The 27913-nt window shown below is 42.2% G+C and overlaps 1 protein-coding gene across 1 annotated transcript; it reads right to left on the bottom strand.

The window, feature by feature from the left end:
- Positions 1-10500: 10500 nt before the first annotated feature.
- LOC138292208 (keratin, type II cytoskeletal 4-like) lies at positions 10501-26790 on the bottom strand. Its single transcript, XM_069230654.1, has 9 exons — positions 26160-26790; positions 25245-25462; positions 24635-24695; positions 23901-23996; positions 22069-22233; positions 14914-15039; positions 13891-14111; positions 12038-12072; positions 10501-11935 (listed from the first exon to the last, which is right to left on the bottom strand). The coding sequence occupies exons 1-9, from the start codon at positions 26679-26681 to the stop codon at positions 11580-11582; spliced, it is 1800 nt and encodes a 599-aa protein (XP_069086755.1). The 5' UTR covers positions 26682-26790; the 3' UTR covers positions 10501-11579.
- Between the last annotated feature and the right edge of the window lie 1123 nt (positions 26791-27913).

The raw sequence follows: 27913 nt of genomic DNA, 5'->3' as shown, positions 1-27913 counted from the left end.
GCCTGCGGGCCCCCAACCTGACGGGCCTGCGCAGCCCGTTCCTGTGTCACCTGTGCCCGGGTCCTGCGTGTCCTGTGCCTCCCCTCCAAACATTAGTGGGCTAAAAGCGTTGGGGGTCTCTGGTCGTACTTCGGAGGCCTGTTTTTGCCTCACTGGGACTTCCTCCTTGTCCCCCTCCGAATCCTGTGAGTCACATGCAGCTATTGCCGCCGCTACGCCGCTAGATGCGGCCCGCGCAGGATGTGTCATGCCCACCCAGGCCTGATCTAACACCCCTGGCCTAAGCAGGTCCGCCCGTCCAGCCTCGCCCAGCACCCGCAGCGCGGCCCTGACAGCCTCTGCATCGTGTATATTGGCCATATCCCAACTGCACTGTCCTTCTGCCCTGCCCTATGTGGGGAAACCTAAGTAGTAAACTTGCTGTGGGCCGCCGCATCTCAGGCTCCTAGAATTTTTTTAAAAAAAAATTTTTATGGGGCCCGCCCAGGCGCCGTATACTGTGAGGGCCCTAGTGGCCTGGCTCTATTGGCGAATATTTCGCCGTGCTCTGCAACCCGCGTGAGCCCCCGGCTCCTAAAACCAATACTTGTGCTTAAACTGGTGGGGGGTGGGTGCCTTCCGACCCCCAGCGCTGCCCGAGGCCGTCTCGAGGCCTCGTGCGTGCAGCTCGCGCACCGCGCTGCTTTCTGCGGTCCGCTAGCAAGAAACAGGCTTCCGCGCCTGTATCTTGCCAAATTATCTATCTTCCTGCCGGGCAGGGAAACGCCCCCGCGTCCGCAGAGGGCGCACCCCGGGGCGCGACTGCGGCCCGTGCCGACAGCAGAATCCTCTGCCCTCCGCCTCCGTGCCTTCACTAGCACGACCGAGGAAGCCCCTGGCCCCCGCGCACTCCCGGTTCCCACCGCGGCCCCCCAATGGACAGATGAAATGGCCCAAAAATGCCCACCCCAAACCTAACTGACCTCGCCTAGGCCCTGACGCGAAATCCTCCCTTCCAACGCGCAAAAACTTCCTCCCTCAATGGTCGGCCTGGAAAGAGGCCGACCCCACCCTTCTACCCCCTTTTAAACCCATCCTAACTCCCACCCCCACTTACCTGTCCGCCAATCCTGACGCACCCGCGCCACTTCCTGTCGTCCCGAAAAGACCCGCGGAGAGACTAGAACGAGTCTCTCTCTCCGCGGGCCCCCCCAGTGTGGATTTTAGTAGTATTTGTGGGATGGGCACAGGAGAGGTGGGAAGAGAGGCACACTTACTCCTAAGGGGAATGGGATGGGGGAGTAAGAATCATTTAGGGAAGGTGAGGGAGCAGTTTAGAAAGGGGCATCAGTCACACAAGAGCAAGCCAATTGCTTTACTCTGTGGGTGGAGGCATGTATCGGACACTTTGGTTGTGGGAATAGTGAAAGTAGAAAACCTTCTACAAAGTGTAATCTTACTCAAGAACGTAATTTACCTTAATGAATCAGGCCCTCAATGTCTATGCTTCTTTGGAGAAGGAATATTTTTGATTCCTTTATCCAGTGTATACTTTATGGCTTTCTCGGTTTTTCGAACCTTAGATGTATTTAATTACTTATTTATCATATTTATAGAAATGGGCACTTGGGGTACTTAAGAGCATAACTATGTGTAATGCTTCATCGAGAACCTCTTACGTCCAACTTTCTCTCATCCTTCTTGATATTACTACTTTGGAAGAATACACCACTTTTTATTTCATCCCTAAAGCAGTATTTTAAGATGTAATAAATCACTTTGTATTTTTTGTTTACTTTATAATCGCCTTTATATAGCTTTTAAAGACACCGATCAATGTTTTACTGGAAGCTAATTGTAGCTGTGTAGAAAGACATCTTCACCAGTCTATAAAGAGGATTTACCTGTTTAGAATGGATTTTAAATTTATGGGGTTATTATACTTACTAAGGGTCTGATTTAGAGTTTGATGGACAGTTACTCCATCACAAATGTGAAAGATAGTCTGCCAGCCTTAATGCAAGTACAGTATGGACTATGGCTCTTGTACTAAGGTCAGGATATTGTCACATTTGTGACAGAGTAATCTAATTGCCATGCTCTACATCAGGCCATAAGTCACTCCTTCAGCGATCTACTAGATTGTGTTCCAACCCAATATAGTGAAATGGATGAAAGCTTGAATATGAGCTACAGCTAATTGTCTTGTGTATTTTTTGATTGTTCACATGTACATTCAACAGCATCTTGGTGCTAAGAGTACCTAAAAAGATGCTATATAAATAACAATGTTATGAGATCTTTCTTGAAAAGGCAGACAGGTGGTGAAGGAAGACAGTAAGTGCATTTCACTGCTGTGTTTTTAGGATTCTAATGGATTAATTTTTTAATTATTACTATGATCGTTTATTTTAGATATCATTCTGTCGAACTGCAAGCAATGCACTTTTAAGGTACCAGTGCTTTAGAGCCGGCCGATGGCTATGCACCTGTACTTTCGTGGAAGCATATTACCTATAGTGTTTTAGAAGAAAGACAGCTTTTGTCCTTTTTAGGAAAGTCGATGTTTTGCAACTATTATGTAATTAAATAATAAATTATGTTTAATCTGTATTGTATATTGTATGGCCTGTCTGGGAGGTTGACACAATAAATAAATAAATACAGTAACATTGAATGCCGTGTAAAATTGAAGGCTCTGACCCAATCTTCTCCTTTATCAATCAGAATAGCAGGCAGTGGTCCAGAGAACCATTGCATGCTACCCCACATCTTCATAAATGATAAATATTATTTTTAAAAGCAGTACCTTTAATGGTCAAAGGTTACTTTTCGATAGTGGACATTTTGTTGTCCTAATCATGTGGTGCCTTAAGCCTGTATCCTGGGTCACATAACTAGGTGTAGCCAGTAGTTGGTTTTTGTGTATTGCTCCCAGGCAGTGTGACAAAGGGCAAATAAGTGTTGGCAGGATGGGTCATCTCTGACTTGATAGGGAGGCAGAGCCATCACCTACCACATTTGCACATCACAAAGACTCTGCTCTAGCACATTCACAAAGGTTTTGACACTAGCCTTTTGTGCCCCAGACAAGCTGGGGCCAGGGGAGCAAGGCAAAAACATCCAAGCACCTCTGAGGGTGTAAACCTCCAGGACCTTCTCCTACCTCAAAGCTGGCACCAGGTTTACATATTGGACTTTCAGACCCTTTTTGCAGTACACCCCTCAACCTGTGTAAGACACAGAAGGACTGCTGCTCTTCTCTGCTGTAAGAAGGACTGTAATCAGCCAGGTGGCGCTGAGCTTAGCACCACCCTGGCTAAGAACAACTCCGACCGCCGTCACCATGTCGGGAACCATGTTCCCGGCAGAGACGGTGGTTCCTTGGGGGTCTGCCCACCAGGGTTGTAATTGGGCAGTCAAATTGCCCGGAGTGCGGCAGTCCGACAGTCAACACAAGTATGGCCATCCTCGGAGCGCCACACTCATAATGAGGCCCAGACTCTCTATGGGTATCACAGAAGTTATTTAATGTGGAAGAGGTTGTGATTAAGTCAAGGAAATATGTTTACCAGACAACTACACTTTCTGTCCTAGATTTGTACCAATCCCAACTCCTTCTACAATATATCATTGATTCTGTTCTACTATTTAAACTTTATATAACACATACACACTGACAGGCGAGAGCTTATGTGACCAGACCTTGCCTTCTGGCTGTGTTTGCTTACCTTCATCTTGGTTGTGGTCTCTCTACTTTTTATGGATTTGTTGTGCTTCTTTGTTCTTCTATACTCTATTCTATTTAGGAGTTGGATAGGCACTACCAGTTGTTGCCTCCTGACCAGGCACAGAATGTCACTACTTATATTATTTCATGCAAACTCCTTGACAAACCTATTAAAAAGAAAGGCCTTAAGTAAAATGATATCTAGGAAATAAGTCTAAATCTTCATCATCAGGCATGGCAGCTGTTTCCTAAAACGGTAAGCTCTACGTCACGTCTTCTATCTCGACCTGTCTGTTTTTCAGTCTCTAGAACATAATATGATTTTGATGAGGGATAATATTTTCTCCAAAATTTGGCTGAAGAGTTATATTATATGCTTTATGTGAATATGGACTTTCTGAGTATAATTGTTCACCCTTATGACCAAGGTATGACTGGTTTAGGGCGTTACTTATATTAGGAAATCGCTGTGATGTCAGATTTCAACCTTTGATAGGAACATCTTGTTTCAAAGTTAGCAACTGGCAACATTTAATTCGCTTTTTTTCTAGGAAACGTGAATTTCATCCTCTGCCACTAAAGACTGCTCCATGAAGTTAAATTCACGCCTGCAAGGGAATGCCTTTTCTATCTGTAGAAGCTTATATTTTTTTGGGTGGTTGGTTACCGCACTTCTTTTATCAGTAAACTCGTATCTAAGGTTTTTTGAGTTGTGAGCATTTAAAATAATGTTACTTATCGTTGCATCGATTTCACCTATGCTAACCTCCTCAATTAAGTAAACATGAGAACCGCTTGAAGGAGTTCAGAGATTTCTTCTGTTGGAAGCCACCAACTGGTCCGAAGAAATATAGGGGTTCTTGGTTTCATATTCCGATGTTTTATGAAACTGAATCAAAACTTGTGCATTATGACTTATCCTAACGCTTTAGGATCTAACCAGTTTCTGTTCATAGTGCCATTTGCTGTATTGAGTAACTAAATGAAGCACACAAACTGATTCTCTTCAGGGAATATCATTTGAAATATCTCAGCTTTTTAGTGGGAGGTCAGCATTTCATTTTGATACATTGCTCCTTCAACATAATTTCATCATCCATTCATCCTACAAAAATACATTTCAGTGGTAGCAGCTGATCTGCGCATTGAGGGAGGTCATATATTGAATGACTATTAGCTCAGGGCTCCTTTAAACCCTCAAACCATTTGCAGTGTTCTGTTGGTTGGGAAATATTTGCCTAATTATATGCTCTCCATATATACTAAGTTCTACCTGCCGCTCTAAAAAAGATTATCTTTTATTGGCGAGTGCTCAGTCCCTTCCAGAGCATGATCTGCTGCTGTACAGAGAGAAAACAGGCTTGGAAAGGCTAAGAATGACAATGCATCCTAATCAAGAGCCAAAACAACTGTATGATAAGAAAATATTGTTTGGGCTCAGAATTTAGACATGATCCTTAGTTCTTGCTTTTTTCCTTTTGGATCCTGTGAGTATTCCTGCCAGCTACTAATTGAACAGGAAACTGCTTCTCATATACATAAGAAATATACAGCACTCCCCCTGTGCTGTGTGTAAACATAGCCTCACAACCTTCATTCCTTTCTGCCCAGTGGTGTCATGTGTAACGTTCTTCGGTTATGCTAAGCAAGTTCCTGTAGATAAGCCTAGGTCATATCCTTGAATGCCTAGTATTTGTGCGTAGTATAGAGAAATATGATGCATGCTGCACTTAGAATTACGGTCAGTACTAGATCCCCGATGAGGTTTGTTTCTTGCATGCACAGTAAAGATGCACCTATTCCTAAGGGTGTGCCGAGTTTTATTACCAGGAAGAGAATCAGGGGGTTAATATATGACTTTGGTCCCTGGGCACAGTATTGAGCATTCTTCCTGGCAGTGAGGTAGTCTTTCAGCCCCTTCCAGGTAGTCTCCCCAGTGGCACAACAGCACCAATGCCATCATAATCAGGTATTCAACAACTCTTGCACAACTTTGACCATAATTCCTCTTTGCTCTGAGGCTATGTCTCTGTACCAAAGTGCATTCAAATAACTTCACAATCATGTACACAGGCTATTTTTAAGAGCAATCAGGCTGGGTTAACTTGCCTAGGAAGGGGACAGCGACACTATTTCTGACACATTCTCGGAAGAAAAAAATGGGAGAAAGTCTTTGTTCCATATTAATTCGTTAAACTAAAAACTGATTCCTTCCCTGACTTTGGCTTATGTATTGGCAGATATCTACTGCTTTGCTCCTTGGATATTCTGTATGCCTATTTCCAAGACTCCTACTGAATAAACATAGGAACTGTTTCTAATTTCTAAAGGGAAACCGGTGGCAAACGTTTAAGATGAGGCCTGCGAGGCCAAGATCTTGAGCCTGGTGGCAGACTTCCTGTGATAACAGATAATCCAGTGCTATGCATACCTGGATGACTGTCTCATCGGGGTACCATCGAAGGAGTATGCACAGTGTGATATAGACCCTCAAACTTGAGATCCTCTAAGAGTTTTGCTTATCAGTCGTTCAAACAAAGAGGATTTAATACACTAGACTGCCAAGTATTTTCTATCTGCAGGTAAAGATAACACCATCAGTCAAGTAGTGGGTCACTTAATGACCAATGATATCAGTAAAGCCTAGTGATTCCAGAGGCTTTTGAAAATATAGGCATCCTATTTAGAAGTAGCACTCCAGTCAAATTCCCCATGCGGTCCAACCATGTCTGGCCGAACGCTGGGACCAGCGGCAGAAGCTGCTCATTTTGGTGTTTCTTTGGTCTAGACTTTGGAATAGTGAGCACATGATTTCATTCTCTTTGTGGGACCTCACTCCCTCCCATCCCATCTGCAGCTGTTAGCTAACCAAGACCTTTCAGAGTAAGAGTGGGGAGCATATTGCAATGAATTTAACAACACTGCATTTTGGCACTTCAGGTCCATAACTGTACAGAACTGCTGACAAAAGGGTTGTAATGGTCCCAGGTGAAAAGGCGGGTGGAATGCTCCACCTGTAGGCTTTGATTGTTGAAAGCAAAAAGAAAGAAGACATATTGAAAAGCACTGGGCGCACACTGTACAATATGAGACCTCATTACTGCAAAATGTAGCTGCTAGGTCTCCTTAACAGGACCCATCTTAAGAAAAAGGAAACAGTCCTTCTTCATACAAAAGCCAACTCCTCCACACAGAGGAGCCCACCCGCCTTTTCACTGACAACTCATCACTAGGATCTCCTTTGGGAAGATACCTTTTAAACCCTGGCCCATGAATACGTATGTGTTCTGCACAAGAGTTTGTAAAGCCAGAGTAAGACCTTCACTAATTAACTATCAGGGCCACAAAGAAGGTCAAAACATGTCGGCATAATAAAGTGTTTTCTGAGGAGACGCACACCCACACAGGCCAATAATAGCCAAAAGACAGAAACTGAGAAGATTCATACCTCTCAGACAACTGAATTAGGGTGAAACATTGTGCTTAAATCACGCAGGGCCTCATTTTATACTTGCAACCGCACACTAGGAGAACAATAATGTATACTCGTGTTAAAAAGTATTTATTTTGAACACTTATCTCTGCTGAAAAAAAGCACTATGTTAATATGCATGTGGGATACTTATCTTTGTTGTCATAGATATAAAAGCACTATGGGCCAGATGTATGAAAGCATTTTGCATCCGCAAACGGTGCGAATGGCCGTTTGCGAATGCAAAATGCCATTTCAGAATGTATGAAATACATTCTGAATGCAATTTTAAGGAATAGCTAAAATAGCGATTCCTTAAAATTGCGACCTTGTTTAGAGAGTCGCAAACTGCGACTTGTGTGCACCTTACATGTCCCCCCCAAAAAAGTTGGGGTGCAGCAGAGAGGGCCTTAGGCCCCGAACACCCTGGTGTTTTGCATTACCAAAATTGAGATTTCTTGTTCGATTCGATTTTTAAGAAATTGCTATTACCGATTCGCAAATGTGATACATGGCACTTTGCGAGTCGGAAAAAGCGATTTCTTAAAAATCGCTATTTCCGAATTGCAAAAGGTCGTGATGATACATCTGGCCCTATGTGAATGTGTAATTGCATTTGATGGACAGTCATTTCATTCATTTGATTGTCTAGTCAGAGTGCCAGTGGTGTCATTACGTTTTGTGTATCAATGTGAATACATGTTGTGGACAGACCACATGTACACAAGAAAGAACGCTTCTTGTTTACAATACTTATGTGTGTCGATCAGGTTATCATTTACCAATATGTCTTGATTTAAATGTGTGAAGTGTTAGTTTGCAGGTATAGATATGTGAGGACACATAAAACGAATTTTGAAAATAATAACTAACACTTGTTAGAGCAGGCGTGGAATAATCACACAGCCTATATAACTCTTTCACAAATCTAGGGTGCAAGGGGTCTCACTTTGTATATTGGCTCTTTACAGCCCCCGCCCCTACCTCCTCAACAGGATCACTCCCCATCAAAATAGACACATTCTAAAAGTAAGCATTAGGATGACACCATCAAACAGGTGGATACATTACAACAGATATTCAGGGAGGCAACGCACATTATCCATCTCACATATTGAAAAGGGTAAGAGTCTTGGAGTCACTCTAGGCTCACTCCTGTTGAATGAAAATCACATGAACGCCCAAATGTCTGCAGGCGTTTCCCTCTGGAATGCATCTGTAAGGTGAAACTCTTTCTTTTCAGTACCAACATTACAGCCGTAACTCGAACTCTTGCCTACAACTAGACAATTGTAGCAGCATATTAGAGGTTTCAGCATCGCCCTTAACGTGGAAATGCGAGTGCCAGAGTGATTTCTGATCTCCGTCCACAAAGCTGTCCGCAAAAAGAGAGTCCTAAATACTTATCTGACCTGACGGCCTTCTACTCCACCCATACATCATTTCGTTCTTCCAAAAATACTTTTATCACTTTGCTTATTTGACAGCATAGGATTTATCATCTGTGGGACAAAATTATGGAACTCTCTCCCTCAACACTTACCAGAGTGCCAAGAACTGCTGCCTTTTCTCTACAAATTTGAGAACCTAGCTATGTTAACAATTCTATTTCTAACATCATCTCTTTTGTTTGTTCTTCTTCCTGTTCTGACAAGGTAACTTGAGGGTGTTTTGATTCAAAAGATTTGCCTTCAAAATAAATAACATATTGCATAAATTTTGTAATCATTTCCATATTATGAGCTAGACCTCCTTTTGTAGAAGGCTGTCTTTCATGTTGCCAAAACATCTGCTATGTGGGTCACTGCTCGTCCAGGCTTGTCTGGCAGTGAACTATGCAGTGCATTTTAATTGGCACAACGCACTTCATGGAGTACTTTTTTTTTCCAATTTCTCTTTGCGGATTTTAGCTCAACCAGATATGTCTTTCAAATTTTTAACCAAGACCTCAAGGTTACCTTACTGTGGAGGCCTCACCTAAGTGCGTTAGGGCCTGATTTAAGGAAAGTGGTACTGCACCAACTGCTGCGCCATTTTCCTTGCACCCCCTTAGCACCTCCCTAACGCCACCATGTGTGTGCCCTATCTAAGCTACGTTGCAGCATGGCAGTAGTTAGGGAACTAGTGTCAAAAGTTTTGAACCTCTTTCGGAGCATTGCAGGATTAACATAAAATGTTTTTACGCTAATCCTGCAAACCCCATTGAGGCCCATTGTCAACAATTGTGCACCTCCTTTTAACACCTGCTCTGAGAAGGCATTAAAAGTGCTGGAAAAATGTCACAAAGAGATCTCTTAGATTTCTTTGCACTATTTTTTCGGCCCCCTAATTTGAGAATGTCCCCTTTACAGACATTTGGCTGGCACAGGCACGATGTAGCGCAAAGGTTTATAAAGTGGCGCAATGCATGATTTAAACCACTTTGTAAATTTGGCGTGGTGATTGTGGCCTCATTGGGCCACATTACTGTGAAAAGAATTACGCTAGTGTGGTGCAAGGAGGTGCTAGCGGATCTTAAATCTGCCCCTTAATTCTGTGGCTGGGCATCACCAAATTAGTTAGGAGCTTTGTTCATCATGTAAGGAATGGGACACTTCGAGGAAAAGATCTGCTGATGCTCCTCCTTTCACGCAACTGGGTCCTAGATTATGCATCACATTTTAAAAGACCTAACACTTATGTCCATTAACCAGGGTACAAAGTGTCAATAAACAAAATGGTTCAGTGGAAATCTTTTCTGATGCAATCAATGTAACTTTCTCTCTTGGTACAAGAAACATTTTACTCCATTTGTTCTCCAAAATAGGTGTAGTTCATCACATACAAAAAGTAAAATTAGGTGCAGATGGCATAGTGCTAAAAGGTGCAGGAGTGTGCAAAATTTACAATGATAGATATGTACAGGCGGGATGTCTTCAAAACTTCATAAACACAAAAAAGTCTGAAATGTATTTAATAGTTCCTATTTACACTTTAGGACTAGTCGATGTTAGTAGGTATCTGAATCAACACTAGAATGAGTCGATCAATCAAACTGAGGATTCAGACATATGGGTACTAATGCCTGCATCCCATATCTAACATAAACCTCCATGTAGGGAAGGTCAATGCGTAACTATGTGACCAACTAAATGTTATGTTATACTGTAACGGTCCACATGCTGCAATAACTGATACCCTTAATCAAGCCCATAGTATTTCAGTCCCTATTTCTTCATGACATAAACTTTCAGTTGAATCCCTTTAATCCATTCGAATAATCAGTTTTGTGTAATATACAACATAAGACTTTAGAAAACAACTTGACAACACAAGTGGATTTTGTGACATATATAGTTTAATAGCTGTATGCCAGGTAGAGAAAACGACCCAAGAAAGAATGCAAACCACAGGCAGGAGTTTAGCGTACGTAACAGTTATAATAATACAAGAATGTCGAGTAGGTGGTAGTGTACAGTCCAGGTGATAAAATGGCTTTGGTATACACTCAGCACAGGTTACACAATCTACTCAAAAGATTACTGCTTGTAGCGCCTGATAAGAAGTGCAGCATATGCATGATAGTTAACATACACGAGGCCCCAACATTGTTGAAGATAAGTCTCCGTGGAAAATACTGCTACACACAGTTACTAGAAGTACATTGGCCAACAACAGAGCTATGATTTCAGAGAGGGACTAGTTTCTGTGATATGGTGGGTCAAGAAAATATTGTCACCCATTGCATATGTTTTCTTTTCTATATAAAAGAGGTTCTTGTCTGTACTAAGGCTATGATTGTCTCCGATGTGAATGGAAGGATCTCAACCTAAGACCATGCAAAAGGGTGGGATTTTGTTTTACTTTCTCTAATCAGTTTGCATCTGATTTGTAACTGTGGTTCATTTGTGCATAGCTAATACTGTGTCGAAGTTGGGCCTATCATTTCACCTTACTCCAACCTGCAGAGCTTTCACAAAAAGCTGTCATGGTAACTGACCGTAAAACACCCTGGGTAACAAGATATTGTACAGAAAGAGTGAAGATTACCGTCCTAAAGCCGACACCTATAGTGACCCGGGAAAGAGATTCAGTGAAGGAGACCAAGACTTAGCAACAAAACAGCATGTGTGTAAAAAATTGTTTGTTTCCAGGAGCTGAGTTCCTTTCCTCTCCCAAGTGGGATTTCATGGGTGGAATTTACAATTATCAATAGTACCATTCAATCTTATAAGCATGGCTTGAGGATCTAAACAATTTATCACTTTTCTGGTGAAGCTGGTGTAAAATATGACTCCAGAGGCATATTTTGTGAGTTTTCAGTAGGGAGAGACAGACAAAAAGGATTGCATGTGTTGACGTCATAAGACAGTGAGCTTATTGTTAACAGTTGGTGAGAAACCATTCAGCACTCTACATTTAATACATCTTTTGCCTTGAAGAACTATGCGAGGTTGTTTGGACTATTGCCACCCCAGAGCTGCCTCTGCCTCCTCCGCCTGATCCACCAATACTTCCCCCACCCCCAGAGCCATATCCTCCACCACTCACAGAGCCATATCCTCCACCACTCACAGAGCCATATCCACTGCCACCACCAACGCTGAATCCACCACTGCTGCCTCCCACACCATATCCGCTGCCACCACCAGCGCTGAATCCACCACTGCCGCCTCCCACACCAATTCCGCTGCCACCACTAAATCCACTGCCTCCAGCGCCATATCCTCCGCCTCCTCCTCCAGAGCTGTAACTTCCACCACTGCTGACCACAGCTGCAAGAATAAGCACATCAGAATTACACTTGAGCTTTTCTGGAAACCTACAACAGAATGTACAAAACGCAGCATTGCTCCAGAAACAATTGAGATACTTACAGATGCTCACTGCATTTTGAATCTCTCCAGACATTCTGTAGGAGAAAGAAAATGAACATTGGTGAGAACAAGAGGATGAGCACACAGACCTTTGAGGATCATCTTTTTGGTTGTGTGTTTTTTGTTATATAATATCCCAGAGGTCAAATCATAACAGCTATCCACACTGTACTAAAAACACAGTAAAATGATAATAATTCGGATGAAGTGTCATTAAATTATTGGTTTGGTACAGGGATTATCATAGAGTTCAGAGAGATATGGTGCATAGGGCGCAGCTACATATGAACTAGAGATTCATGACAGCGTCAATATACAAGGTGCATTCTTTAGCCTTTAAGTACACCGAGTTGTATGAGGTGTATGTTATTGAAAGTAAATTTACTAATTTAGATCCAAACTTCATTCAGAGTCCTTTGTGCAACTCCCTTACACATTGGTTCTTCATACTCTTTCAAATTTGATAAAGGATGGATATTTAATTTCATTGACCCAGAAATTGTTTCCTCTGAAAGTTCAGCCACTCCCTTTTAAAAGGGTCGAGCATAGCATTGCGTAAGCGCTGCTTTTCAACCTGTTTTAATCTATTCTGTGGGCTTTAACCACCCGGCCTGTCTTTCAAAAATCCCTTGATGTCGTTGAAAAACCTTTTATGTGTGTCCCGTCTTGAGGCTGTTTTGTTTCACCTGCAGACTGACCCTGTTGCATGTATTATTGCACGATCACCCATAAACTTTTGTGTGTGCTCACCTCTTTTTTCTTTCTCTCTCCCCTTCGCGCTCCATGGCGGCCAATGCCGCTTTGAAGTTCTAACAAGTGGTTTATGTCCTTGCCGCTTTTAAAGCGCCAATGACAATGTTAAGATGTGTCATGTTTAATAATTTCTTAAAACTCTTCATATAAGTATAGAATGTGTTTTGTTTCTCCTAAAGACTGGAATGTATCTTTTCCAAAATATTTAAAAGCGTTACCTCTGAATGAAATAAATAGTGGATCAACTAATATATTTACATGTTTGTTACATTTGAAGTATTCATGACTGGACTAGAATATTATCAGGCTAATGAAAACATAGTTTGATTAGAGGGATTTTTTTAGTGTATAAGTACTTCCAGTATCGTCTAACCTCTTCTGAGTCCTCTGCAAGCACTAAAACGGACCCTCTTTCCTCAAGTGATGCTCAGCTGTCTGCTAAAGCACAGCACCAAGCTTGCTGCCCTCCTCTCCGTTTATAGCCCCACCTAGACTAAGCTCCCAAGATACGACCTTTTATAGTCTAGAGTCAGAATATATTAAATAATGGCAATATTTTCATTTTTTGCTGCAGATAGAGGAAGAAGGTAAAGGGAAATGTTTTAGTTATATGCAGGGCTACTGGAATTATGTGGCAGAGAGGATCACATTATGTTGCAGGGGTGACCAATTTATGTGGCAAGAAAAGTCCAGTTATGCATTTACAACACCAATAACTCTAACTCAAGCAAATGTGAGTCCTATTGCATTGCAAATGCTTGTTTCTTTTGTAGTTATCAGACGTTTGCTTGAAGTTTACCAGTAGGAGGAATCCTTTCACCTCTTATTCAGGAAGTAATAGTGACTTATCTACATGGATGTTCATGTATTCTTCTTGATGATACCTTGCTATTAATCATGTGCTAGCTTGAAAAACTCAGGTCAAATTACTATTAATAACATTTGAAATGAACGCTACTACCAGCACAAGGCCGTTCTGGGGCACATGTGTGGTCTTCTAAAGTCACCTGACTTTTAACATAATTTTCAGAAGCAGACCACAAGGAAAATCTTAAAATACAATTTAATTGATCACTTCCACGTTGTCACAGTTCACTCACCTGTGTTCTTCTCCCTCCAGCAGGGTCTTATAAGTTGCAATTTCAATGTCCAGGGCTAGCTTAGCGCTCATCAGCGCCTGGTGATCCTTCTGCTGGCGAGCCATCTCCTCCTTGGCCTTCTGTAGTGCTTTTTCCAGCTCCGCCAACTTTGCCCTGGCATCCTTCAGGGCAAGTTCACCGCGCTCCTCAGCCTCAGCAATACTAGTCTGCAGTTTGGCAATCTGGACAAAAGTAGAACACATTAGTTAGAGTGTTTCTGCTTTTAATGTTATCAGGTTGCTACCACCTTTACAACTAATATCTGGTAGGTGTAATTCCTGAATACGTAAGTTTCATAGTACAATGTAGCCAATGTCTTATCTGGAGACTTCCTCTCACTGTTATGAGTTCCATGTATGATCGGCTAGGGTTGCACAAGCCTGATATCCTCATCCTTCTGCCGCTGGGTGAAGTTTAGTGAATCATAGTTCTAAACACGTGCCCAAGGATGGACAGTATTACTGTGATTCCCTTTTTATCAGAGGTAGAGGTAACTAGAAAGGCCTGCACTTGCTATTGACATCTTGGTGCATCTTTATTACCCCCAGTCAGGGGCGCTTCCTATAAATGATCAATATTAACTTTTTTCTAGTTGTTTATTGAGCTCCATCATTTGACTGTTTCTTCTTCTGTTGGCATTCTAAGGGTGTGAATAAACCGTTAATCTAGAACTAGTAGGAAGTTTTATCCTAAAGAAATGGACCTTTAGATCTCTGAAGACGTGCAGCCACTTGACAAGGCTTTTAAGGACGGAGTTAGACTGCCCCAGCGTATTCTTTAAAGTTATTTCCACCGGAGTCTACGTATGCATTTGAGGAGAGCACCTTTCTCTGCCTGAGCAGTGATTTAATTAGTGCACAGGAAAAAACTCACATACTTGAACATGTAGCATAATATGTGCAGAGTGAAGTCTTCTTCATCAAAGACTGTAAAGACTGCTATCAAAATGGTGCATGTGATAATAGCTAGGCAAGACATATATACCTGTTTTTTCACGCTGTCAATTTCTGCTTTCAGTCTTTGGATTGCCCGGTTCAGCTCAGAAATCTCAGTTTTACTGCTCTTCAGATGGTCCCCGTGCTGACCAGCGGCTGCCTGAAGCTGCTGAAACTGTGGAACACAACAACAGACAAGCATTGGCATGCTAATAGCTCTGGCTCCAAAGAAATGTTGTATGGTCATGTGAAACATTACAAGTAAATGGGATGTGGAAGAAATTTGAATTTGTGTGTAATGAAAGAACTGTAGAATACATATTGGTGTAGGTTAAAAGGGCAGGTGAGAGTTGCTCTGTCAAGCCAGACCTAAACATCCATATATGTTAATGACTGTCCTGCTCCTATCTATGCTGCTGCCAGAGAAAAACACCATACAATATCTAGTCACCTAAGACACTTTAATGGCATAACAGTGTTGAATGTGTGCCACTGGAAGTTTGAATTCAGGCAGCTGAATAAATAAACAAAATTATCACAGCTGTGTGGACAGCAGGCACATTTTTGTGTGGAGGACAAGTACATTTTTGTAGAAGCATCCAACTTCTGCCCAATCAAAACAAGTACTTGTGCCTTCCAATATGTGGGTGGAGTCAAAGGCGCTCTCTAGTGATGCTCACATAATTGTCTGGCGACAGTTGCACTGCCGTACCATACCACAAAAAAATGAATAGAACAAAAGCTTATACTTATAACTTTCAAACAAAGATGAAAAGAACAAACGTTTATATTTTGCATGGGCATTCACTTTTATCCATCACCATCTTCACGACTATGATTTGCTCCAACTTACAACTTATTCTGTAGCCTTGGTGTGCTTATGAAATAATATGTGGTTCCAAAATACCCCTGATGCTCCTCAGAGCTGAAAATCTGGCATTTGCTGTCATCCTGAACTTTGTGACTCAAATGCACGGGAAGCGTTTCCGGGGTGTCGATGCTGTGTTGTTCAAAGGTATTTTTCTAATGAAGCCATCAAATGATTTGGAAACATATAAAAATTAATTTAATGGCTGACACAGGTGTATTTCATAAATGATGCAGGCTTATCTATCAACCAAGAAGGCAACGCTTTGAAATATGCATGGCAATTTTGATTTGTTAGGCATGGCATTGCACTGGAGTTAGCAATTCAGGGTGGGATAAGCAGGGTTTGTAGGGGTCAATAAATGTATGATGTTAATTTGCAGTTTCAAAGTCATTTGGTTCCCAGAAAAAAGGTTTGAAATGCAAGTATTTCTGAATAAAAGGTGGCAGGAGGGCAGATGACATTTGCAGCACTTTATGTCTGATTGAAAAGATCTGTAGTGATCAAGGTAAGTGGATAGCCGATAAAAAGATGTGCAGTGTTTTCTGTGGTAATATGAGTATAATCAGAGACCTAGGTTAAAGAGTGATCATTTTAAATATTTTACACATCCGAGGTCCCATGTTGTTATGGATTTTGAAGGTCATAACCATATTTGTGAAAGTCCCTCTGTGGTAGGTTCAGAAGATTATCTAGGACACCCTCCACTGGAGATAGTATCCTCCGAACTCATGAGCAAGCACTCTATTATTCTCTAATACAGACTACTGATTTTGCAAAAAAATGAGATCTTCTACTTTCACGTTCCTGGACCAAAACTCCATTTTGTGCTATTTACTGAAAACAATTGTGTGCTACTTTATCAAGCATGCTCACCACTCAGCATGCTCAATCCCTCCCTATGCCCCACATTTTTTAGGTAGTTCCCTTCATTCACTTGGATGTGGACTGGAAACTGCAATATGTCAGAAAATGGACAATAAAAATATCATCAGACATAAACAATTTTCCCAAATACCTAGTACAAAAATATCACTCCTTTGTCTGTAGATTGTCTGTTATTAACTTTGTAAGGTAATATTTTTGTGAGCAATATTTATGACACAATAGATAGGTCTCTACAATCTGGTACCATTCCCTGTGCCTGAACCTTTCACTAGCCTGCACCTCCTTGCCTCACGTAGGGCCTCATTTACAACAAAATGATGCAGCCTGGTGCTGCAAACCAGCGCCACACTGAGCTATTAAGAAAGTGCAGGGATGCGCTCTATTTACAACAATATGATGCGTCCTTGTACTTTCCTTAGTACTGTAGCACAATTGGCAGCCTACCGCCAACGCATGCACCCTTGCAGCATGGTGCAAGAGTGCCTGCATTACAGGAATGTTTGTTTATGTGCAGGAGGCGGCTCCTTCCTGCACATAAACAATCATTAATGGCGTTTTCCTCTTTCTATGTGTGCTGCAGAATGAGGAAAAACATGAGAGAAATAATATTATTTCTCCCCGTTGCACCATTTTTACCTCGCCCCTGAAGAGGCATAGGAATTGACACATTCCTGGACTTGTAAATCTGGGAATGCATTAGATTCCTCCCAGTTCTATGAGTGTTGTGTGGGACAGCAACACCCATGGAACATCCCTTTCATGCAGTGTTATGCTTGAAAGTGGTCCCCATTTACAAGGCAATGAAAAGCCACACAAGGTGGCTTTGTGTGGCCTTGTAAATATGGCTGGTACACTGCGCCACCGGATCATAAACAAATGACGCTCTGGTAGCGCCGTATGCCGCTAGGCCCTTGTAAATGAGGCCTGAGGCTGGAGTTCTTTCTGGTTTTCTAATGTAGAGGTTCTTAGTTTACATACCTGGGACATGTACTTGGTACACTGTTTCAGTGTATAAATAGCTTACAGGAGGTGATTATTGTTAGGTGATCTTCATTTGGCCTGCACCACCTGCCTAGGTGTCAAGTGCGCCATATATTTCCTAAAGATGTGCAACAGTACTCTGTTGCATACACTTTTATAGAATGTCTAATAAACCTGGGAGTGAGCTTTCAGCTACATCGTGTTGCTGTCCACCTTGCCTGCACAGAAAACGTCCAAACATCCTCAACACAAATGTGCAATTACTCATATCAGTCTCTTTGCTACCATAGTCAACTTAATCTGTCATCTGGTCACTTCCTGAAATTGCAATCTCTGAAATCTCAGTGGATTCTTTCCTGGACAGTTCGTTTACAAACACCTTTTCCTGTTATCTTTCCAGTGATTTACACACCCATTTACCCAATTTAAAAGGGAATGCATTGTTTAAGTCAAATACGCATGTAGTGCCTTTAAAAATGAAAATCCCATTTAATTTTGCGATTTAGCGGATAGAAAACAAAACATACATTTTTGATATTTGCCTTCCTGCAATTGGAAAGTTATTCAGAAGTTTCATAGTGGTTATTTAAATTTAAAAGCCCGAATTGGACATGAATGTTTGGTGTTTTCAACCTTTGGATCTCATGGAGACAGGGATCTTTGATTTCTCACTGTAATAAGATCTATTGTCACAACAACGAAGAATCTAACTCCTAAATTTTCTCCCTCTCTGAGCTTCATATTTTGTTTTAAAAAAAATAGATTTTCTTTGCAGTTGAGCTTGGACGTTATTTGTGCCGGCACTGAGAATCCTGCCAGAGTCACATATAAGCAGAAGTGTCTCATGTTCTGGATATGGGCTCTGGAGAACAGCAATGAGCCTATTTACATTTTTGGTTAACAGTATTCTGTCAATTTTTCTGTATTATGTGAAGGCTAGTATTCACCTATACCTCTCAATGCAAAGCCTGCTTCAAAGAACTACCCAGACAAGTTTTTTTGTTCAATTAGAGCTAAAATACTACTTTTATAGACTTTTATACATATCCCCTCCTGTCAGGGAACTTTCCCAACAGTGGCATTTTAAATTCCTTTTAACTGCAATGATCAATAAAGCCTTCCCGTTAATTGCTATTTGTTAATTTAAACGTACGCCTTAAAAAGTGGCCTTGTATGTGGTCATAGCATCAGATTGGAGTGGCAGTGAAAGCCAAGCTTTATTTCTTTCAATCAAAGTCACATCCTTTCTTTCACGAGATGGACCTGTGCATAAACCCGTCATTTATTCCATATGTGCACTTGGAGTTCCACCAGAATCAAGAATGTATAATATATATGTCATTAGGTGTGTCATTTAATGAAAACTAAGGGCCAAATGTACGTAGGGTGACAGGTTTGTGATTACCAAATACCACATTTTAGCAATTTTCTGTTTGGTAATCGCAAATGCCCATGTTCTAATGTGTGTTTCCCACACTGTACGAGTCCCAGTGGGTCGCAAATATACCTACATAATTAATATTCATGAAGTAGGTCTCGCTTTGCAACTCATTAGAAATCACTAAAATCACAGGGATGATGGCCTACTAGGGTCAGCCGACCACAATGTTTGTGACTGCTTTTAAATAGACCAATCTTTTTTTTTTTTATAAGTAGCCCATTTTCCTTAAATGGAAATGGGATCTGTTTCAAAAAGAAATATGAAAGATTTTCTTTACAAACTACATTTCAGTCGCAAAACATTCACACATACCACTGCAATTTGGTATTAGGAAGGGATGCCGAAAACAGACCGCTTGCTAATACTGAATCTCAAACCCACTTTGCGAGTCGTTAATAGATTACTGAATCACAAATAGAGCCCGGAACATCAAAATATTTTTTTTTGCAGTCGCAAACGGCCCAATTCTGAAAACGCTTTGTACATCTGGCCCGAAATCCAGTAGAGCAGAGCAATCCACATACCCAAACAAATAAAATGAACATCTTTCTGCATTACTTCCCTATGGATTTTCTAACATTTGACTGACATATTTAGTAGTTTGGAAATAGGGAGCCATTCACCAACCAATGAAGCCACCAACCGAGGAAGTAAAATTCTGAAATCCAAGAAGCCAATCGATCATAAAGTAATTGAACTGACCCATCTAAGCTATTGCAGCGTGATAAAGTCCGAAATGAACTAGGTTCATTATGTATGTCTAATAAGAATATTTTCTGACCCTTACAAGTTTTAACAATTATGTTAAAAGACAGATGCTGACCAGGTAAATTATACATTTCTAATGATAGCCACTTCAGAGTAAGTGGCAGTGCTGAGGTATGAGCTTCCATAAATTTGAAAACACACACGTTTCTGAAATCAGTTTCCCGGGACTTTGTTTTAAAGAATATCTCATTTTAGATAGTAAGATAAAAACGGTAACATACACCGCTCAAACCATTTGTAACAAAAGTCTAAACTGAGTTGTAAGGTAAGCTATCATTGCCTGGGTGATAGGTCCCCCTTTTTGCACAGGGCTATTAGATCTGAGAAAAACAATTTTAAGTAAAAATGAGATATTGCCCTTCGAAGTAGTTTAGCTATAAAATGTTCACATAAACACTGAACAAACCGGCAATGCTGTGACCCCCTGCCTGGCTCTAAGATGCCCAGCCATGCCCTGCAAGCCCCCATCATGCCCTACATAATATCGAGGTTCTGCAGTCTGACAGCTATAGTGCACATATACCCAACCGCTTCCTGCCACAGTCTACAAACCCCTGGTCATGCACAGCCTTCCTACGGCCACGCTGTGCACCTCCCGAACTACTCCATGCGACCCCCTGCAAGAACCTGTCAAGCTTAACATAATACCAGCCACTTTCTGCACACTCACAGCAATGCTTTACATAACCCCAGCCAGACTCACCCTTGCATCTAGTGGCTAGAAGAGAGAACCTTTTCTGCCCGAGGCATTGGGAAACCTGCAGTGGGAGGAGAGCTGTGTCCATACAACAAGGCTGGATGTTGTGGGTGGGGCGGTGGAGGGTGTGTGGGGGGGGTTGTAGTAGTGGAGGGGGGTGGAATGAGTTTATGGATGCTGTACTACTGTTCATTTTGAGCCCTGTCATTATTACAAAAAGTGTAAGATGAATGCAGCTGGACTTTGTTTACTTTATGGCATCATTATCACCTCGGCTAATTTGTTTCTGGCATAAAGGTGTCTACATCTGCGCAGTTGCAAGTTTGTCAGGATGGCTTGGTGAGTTATAGGCTTGATGTTGACATATATTATGATATGCAGGTCACCCCAGCAGGTCTGACTTAGTCTTCTATTCTTCTATTCTTTCATGGCCAGTAAATGGAATGCTACAGCATTTGGTAATAGTAACATCTGATTTAACCATCCTACCGTCCTTATAAACAAGTTGCTGTGCACATCGTACATGTATGAGTTTTAAAATGTTTAACGTATTCATACTCAAACTAGTGATCGTGTTAATTATTTTACCCCATCTTTTGGGGCTCTGGTTCTCATTTCACCATCTACATACATACATATGTAATTGTTGTAGCTGAATGCTCTGTGAGGAACACAATGTTGTTTACACTTGAAGTAAAGTACTTAAAGTCTGACTTAGACCCAGCCAGATGTACACTGTTTAGCCACTGCAGAAGAGGGATGACATCTGCTGCCCTAGTGCACCAGAGCCTGCCATATTCAGAAGTCACCTCCTACCTGATGGAGATCCCTGGGCTTTTAGAGGAGCTGCTGCTATGGCACCTGCTCTGAAGGCACTGAAATACTTCGCCTTACTGGTGCAATGATCAGTAAGCCTACACAGCAAAGATTTTTGTTTTACAAACACAATCTGTCAAAGTGTAAGTGTGTTTTAAAAAAACATATATAAAGGAAACGTCTTTGGGACACTGGGAGTTTTCTCCCAGCATGTGTGGTCATTTCCGTGTTTTCCTGTCAGGCTTTACTTTTCTGTCTCTAACAAGAAAAAATGATGTCAGAAGGTCTTCCCTAAATAGGGTGGGAGTTCTGAGGCATTTAGGCTGACAGCCTGTTGTATGTTGGCTGTCTGTGAAAGGTTTCCCTGACACTAAATAGAGCGGGCAAACTAAGAGTTTAGCAAAAAGGGAACTCGGCCAAGTTTGTAACAAAATATTGTGTACACCAAATTCAAAATCTGACCCTAGGTTCTAGGGTAACAGACATATTTATCTTCAGCCCCCATTCTAAAGAATATCTCATGTTGCTGATTGTTTTACAATTGTGAATTCTGAAATATCTCATTCTTGCTTTTAACAAAAATGAAATAAGTTAGTATTGCCTTGGTATGTGTGATATGTTGGTTGCCAATGAAGCAAATGATGGCATTTAAATTATGTTCTCATGTGCCAAGCAGAAGATGATATCTTTCTCTAGATTCATTGATGCACCTTATCCCGCTAGTGCCAGATCACGTGTCACATACCTTGCTTGCATAGGCAGCCTCTGCCTCAGCTTGACTCCTCCTGGCGATTTCTTCATACTGAGCTTTCGCACCAGCGATGAGACTTTGCAGATTCAGGGCTCGGTTATTGTCCATGGAGAGAATGACAGAGGTGTCCGACATCTGTCCTTGGATTTCTGCAAGTTCCTGCAGTAAAAGTAGCACAACATTGAGCAACTTTTAAGCTAAACCCTGGTGCTCCCCCATTTTGCTGTCCTTGCTACTGTTAATCATGTGCTCTCTATTTGTCTTCTCTCAAAAGCACAGATACTGCACCTTTTATGTTGTTTCATTTCTGGACTTCACAGTGGTTCATTGCATGGACCCTTCATATTGTACAGGCATTATTGCCCTTTAGTTTTATGGATTCTGGATTTTTAACAGGCACTTTGGGTGATATTACACGTATACATAGACTTGATACATTACAAACTTTAGGGCTACAAAGCGGCCCCTGAACGAAAAGGCGACGTGCCACGGCTTGTTTAAATATATAGGTACCCAAGGATTCAACAGTGGGCAATGCAATTGTGCTGAAGATTATATGACCGATTATATGACCATATCTCTTTCATGGATCACCACTGGTAGCTGGATCCATCTGCCCGCTTTAATTAGGGAAGATCCGTTCTATAGGTACGAGAATTCCCTCTGCTATTTATGCTTATTGAGTATAACTTCTATAGGTGTTAAATGTTGCCCTGCCTTCTTTCATTAGGGGTTCTCAGCTCTTCGGAAGCTGGAGGTTCCTCTATTCTCAATAATAATGTGTGAACCGTTCTTTAACAAGTGGAAAAACCTTTGCCCTTGATGATCAAGGTAATAAACAGAAAACAATGGCTCACTGTAGCATTATTCATAAAACATTGTTTAAATGGTCACAGTCGTACCTGCCTTGTATTCTAACGTGGCCAAGCGTCCCAGTAGTCTAATGCAAAACAAGCCAGTTGAACTCTACAAATTAATTTACAGTTCAAAGTGGTTGTTATTTGTTCTATTGGGTCTGTCTTGTTTTCCTTTTTATGTGCACATTTATCTCATATTCGCTTATACGGCACACTAGCCACAATTCCTGCTTATATATTACATTGTTGTCCACAATTAAACACATTTATGTGTGCTTTATTCCCTGCCCTCTGCTTATTCAGATATTAATTTTTTCAGAAGAGCTGACTTATCAGTGACACGAGGGATGGCTCACCATGATTGTATGCCTATGAATAATGCACGGGTAATACTCCACTGAACAATTGTTGCCTATTCCCGTAGATTATATAGTATAGGTCCTGTTGTGATAAGGGATCCTCAATTCTGAATTAGAGGTGCCTCTGCCGTCTTTGATTCTGAGTTCTCCGTTTTAACAAAACATACGTTCTCATCATATCTGGTTAAAAGCCCCTACTTATATAGGAAATAAAGTTTCCCTGCCCTTCTTGAGTTGAGGGTAGTTCTGTAGGAGGTGGTTGCTTTTCTGACCACTTTCTAGATGGGTTTTCTGTTCTGAAGCAGCTGTCACTTTGCCCATTGGATAGGCATGCCACCCTTTTGAATCCAGAAGTGCCTCTAACGCGATTGATCAGGTTTCTCTCATTTCTATCAGAACTGCAAGTTCATAGTCCCTCTTTGGCTAGGGGCTCTCAGTTGCTGAACAACAGGATGCTGCCCTGCCCTTTGTCATTTGGGGTTCTTAGTACTAGAAGAGGTGCATACCTTCTCCCTGTGTACCTGTGCTTCACAGCATCATAGGAGCTGGATGCTGCTCTAACTTCTTTGGTGAAGAGTGCTCAATATGAGTGGAACTACAGGTTACTCACCAGGTCAAATAGTCTCTTGAGGAACTCAATCTCATCAGTTAGACTATCCACTTTAGCCTCCAGTTCCACTTTCTTCATGTAGGCGGCGTCAACATCCTGAGAAAGAATCACAATACGTTATTAGTGCATTGGATGATAGATCTAATTAGATTGCTCCTTGGTGGCCTTTTCAGGGCAACTAAACACTGGCTCCTACTTCAGAAACATCGAGAGGATTTCCCCTTTATGGACTTGCAGGAAATCAAGTCGAACCTCCCTGCTCACATACATTATAATATGTTCAACATACTCAGGTGCTGTCTCATGCAATGGTGCTGACCACGTTGTCCCCCGGCATGACACCTGCTGTCATATTTCTCTATCACTACAGTCATTCGTAGGCTTAACCTTCCTCTTTCTGTGAATTTGCACTTTTGTTTTTGATCCCTGAGCCCCAGCTGTTGCATGTTGAGGGCTTCCATTGCCCTGAGCACTGTTTTTCCCTTCTCTGGTACCTATTCTCCTCTCTACTGTTCTTCATCCTGGACACTGCCAAGATACTGTCCTCACAGGAGGATAGGGGCACAGAGCACTCCTAGTCAGAAGACTCAGACTCATGGACACGGTGCAAGAAGACCTAACATTCCAGATAAGGAGAGCAGACCTTGTGCCCCTTTGGACCCCTGAACATCACAACACAGCCTCGGGGCATGCACACAGCGTCCCCTGTCGCCATTGCCTCTCAGACCACTGACCTTCTTCAGCACCACAAACTCGTTCTCTGCGGCTGTGCGCTTGTTGATCTCACCTTCGTATCTGTTGGAGTAAAATACAGATTGGGGGGGATTACGTCAGATTCGCACCAAGAGCTTTTTTTAATGTAGGTATCAGCCAAAACGCAAGACATCCTTGTGTTCGCCTTTAGTGCAGCACTTCATTGTCAAGACCCCGATTCTGTGCACGATCCCAAACCTGACACATGCACTGAACACAAATACCCTTCCTTATTTACTGTATGAATCTGATAGCAAATCAACTACACCCTGTCTGCATTACACGGAACACTTTACTTATTTGCTACAATCTAAAATATGCCATTAAAATTCCAACACATTTGAGCACCTGATTCTGAATAAGAAAAGGGTCAAACTGTACAATCCATTTCCTGTTTGCTATCTTTCCAGTGCACACCGACCAGAACCTCTTTTGTGTGCATTTCTGCTGCCAGCGCTGCACTTGCTGCTTGACAATGAATTGAGTTAGCGGCCTGTCCTGATTCCCAAGGTGAGTTCCCCATCTCCACACTCGGACTACCGCGCAGGCGCGAGGCACCCCCCGCCCCCCTCCAGACAGCCCCTCACATACTTCTTCTTGTAGTCCTCGACCAGATCATGCATGCCCCGCAGCTCGTTATCCAGGCGGGACCTCTCATTAACCGTCCGATCTAGGCGCCTTCTCAGGTTACTAATGTACGTCTCGAAGAGGGTATCAAGGTTGCTCCTTTTGGTCCCTTTTTGGCCATGTTCCTGCAAAAAATTCCACTTGGTCTCGAGCACCTGGTTCTGCTGTTCCAGGAATCGGACCTAAAATTCACAGGAGAAACGCTAGCTAAGTCTCTGTGCAATAGATGCTTCACTTGACCACGACGATCTCTCATTTCATCACTTTCGCTACCTGTTTCCATTTACAGTGGGATCACTTGGGATGGGGAGAGTTTCTATCACACTAACCACAAACATTTGCTTGTTCATGTGTGAATTTTTCACCTAGCGACATATATCAGCCATGAAGACCTTTCAACATCTTCGAACAACATAATGGAGCCAGCTGCCTTCCCAGTTCGGGCAGGGTCTGTGAGCTTATGAGTGACAAAGTTTCAGGAACTACTGTGAGTGAGCACAGTTTATTAAAACCTTCATTGCATACACACATACAAATTAGGACATTTATGAAGAACTTATATCCCAGAATCGAGACACAAGAACATGTCCACTAAGCAACAACCATCAGCATCTTTTCAAGCTGAAGTATTTACAAATCCAAGAAGAGTTTTCAAAATCAACAATCCCTACTGTTTAAACCTGTTGTGTTGCTGATAGTAATGTCAGTCCTTTTGACTGCTAATGCATTTTAATTTTCAACGTTATAAGTAAAAAATACATCTTTGAAAAAACAGCCTCTACCAACTAAAAAGAGCCTATTTCATTATTTAACATTATAGTGAACCACAATTTAAAAGATGTGTCTATAAGAACTAAAGAAATTAGGTTCTTGGCTTACCTTGTCTATAAATGAAGCAAATTTGTTGTTGAGCGTCTTGATTTGCTCCCTTTCCTCGCTTCGCAACTTGGAGAGGGCAGGGTCAATGTCCACATTGATTGGTGTCAGGAGGCTCGGGTTAATGGTCACTTGTTGGATTCCACCAGGAGGACAAACTGGGAAGGCAGGAGCAACACCTCCAAAACCTCCTCCGGTGCCGAAACCTCCACCACCAAGACTACCACCTCCACTGCCATAGCCCCCTGCTCCTCCACCTAAACCACCCCCACCCCGAACACTGCCTATGCCGAAGGAAATTCGTTTATTTCCCCCTAAGCCATAGAGGCTTCTGCTGCCAAAACCACTTGCACCACCAGCTCCACCGCCGCCACCAACACTGGTACGCCCATAACCACCACCGCCTCCACCGTGAGACACAGAAGTGGAGCTAAAGCTGACCCTTCCACCTCCTCCCAGAGAGGCAGCGCTGAAACCCTTGCCTCTTCTTTCAGACTGAGAGTATGAATGTTGAGAGTAACTCATGGTGAGCTCCTGAAAGAGTAGCCGAAGCAAGGAAGGATCAGTAAAGTTACGGTGCACAAAGGAGCCGAAAGGAAAGGAGACAGTTCCCCTTTGATTATTAAAGCAGGCATCTGCTTTTATATGTTTTGGCAGGTAGGCTGGGTCACAGGCAGCTAAACAAGCCAATTTACTCATCAACAGGGGCTTGGCACATTTGGCGGGCCTGGGAGGAACCATTCCTTCACAACCTGTTTAATGGGGTGCTAAAGGAACACGCCTATCGCAGAGTACACAAATTAATAAAAGGCATTTGCTTGCAGGCTTCGGCATTATGAAATACTTTCATGCACTATTCCCGCAGGGAGCAGGGTTCAGTTAAGGTATGCAGGAAAATGTAGATCTCTGTGCGACTCTTTATCTTATTGTGTTTGTCTGCTGTGTCTCACACAAGATGCATCTCCTACACCTGTGGGGGCAGTTTTGTCGTGTTTTTTGTAACAACATGGATATTGAGATCTGTCTGCTTCAGAGATTCACACTCGGCATCTGTTTCACCAGGGGTTAGTAAGTAGCTGGCAAAGATGCCCTTGACTGATGTTTCAGAGAAATCGCCAGGAACGACAAGCATCAATTTTCAAATCAGCAGAGTGACTGGCAAAGGACCATGACTTTCTCATAATGTGGTGTGGGAACGACATTGTTCTCCTTCAGGCTAAGTTCCTAATTCGATGAGGATGGGCTGTCACTGTACACCGATCAGGTTGTTTGATTACCTGTTTTGCTATTACTGCTGTGTACCTGAGAAGAAGCTACCTTGGGATTTGAATGACTTGTAGCTGAGGAATGTGACTCCTTGGATAGGCTCTTGATCGTTCTTAAAATCCCTGCATCTCAAGAAAGAATGCTTTGGGGGCTTAAAAAGCTGTTTTTTAAAAGTATTTGGACAATCAATCAATCAATTGATCAGAGATTTGTACAGCTCAACTGACTACCCATAGGGTCTCAATGCGCTCTTTGTGGGCATGCTGCTCAGTTTAAGAGCCAGGTCTTGAGGTCCTTGCTGAACTGTAAATTTTTTCACATTGAGGCTTGGCTCTCTTAATCCATAATATGCAACATGTATTTCAAGCATCTGCGCTGTGTTTGACTTACGAAGAGCAGGAGAATTTGGGTACTGTCTGGAAGTATACCGGAGTGCAACACATTAATTGATTTCCTGGTTTCATTGCCTTTAACCAGATCCTAAGATAGAG

This window comes from Pleurodeles waltl, chromosome 4_2, assembly GCF_031143425.1.
Source record: "Pleurodeles waltl isolate 20211129_DDA chromosome 4_2, aPleWal1.hap1.20221129, whole genome shotgun sequence".
In the NCBI taxonomy this organism is placed as follows: domain Eukaryota; kingdom Metazoa; phylum Chordata; class Amphibia; order Caudata; family Salamandridae; genus Pleurodeles; species Pleurodeles waltl.
The sequence above is the reverse complement of the archived record's forward strand: the minus strand, read 5'-3'. Positions and strand labels throughout refer to the sequence as shown.

Coding starts and splice junctions, on each gene's coding strand:
- LOC138292208 (XM_069230654.1), bottom strand. CDS start 26,681: ATGAGTTACTCTCAACATTCATACTCTCAGTCTGAAAGAAGAGGCAAG. Junction 25,463..26,159: donor TTGCTTCATTTATAGACAAG/GTAAGCCAAGAA, acceptor TGTGAATTTTAG/GTCCGATTCCTGGAACAGCA. Junction 12,073..13,890: donor CTGGAGGGAGAAGAACACAG/GTGAGTGAACTG, acceptor TTTCTCCTACAG/AATGTCTGGAGAGATTCAAA.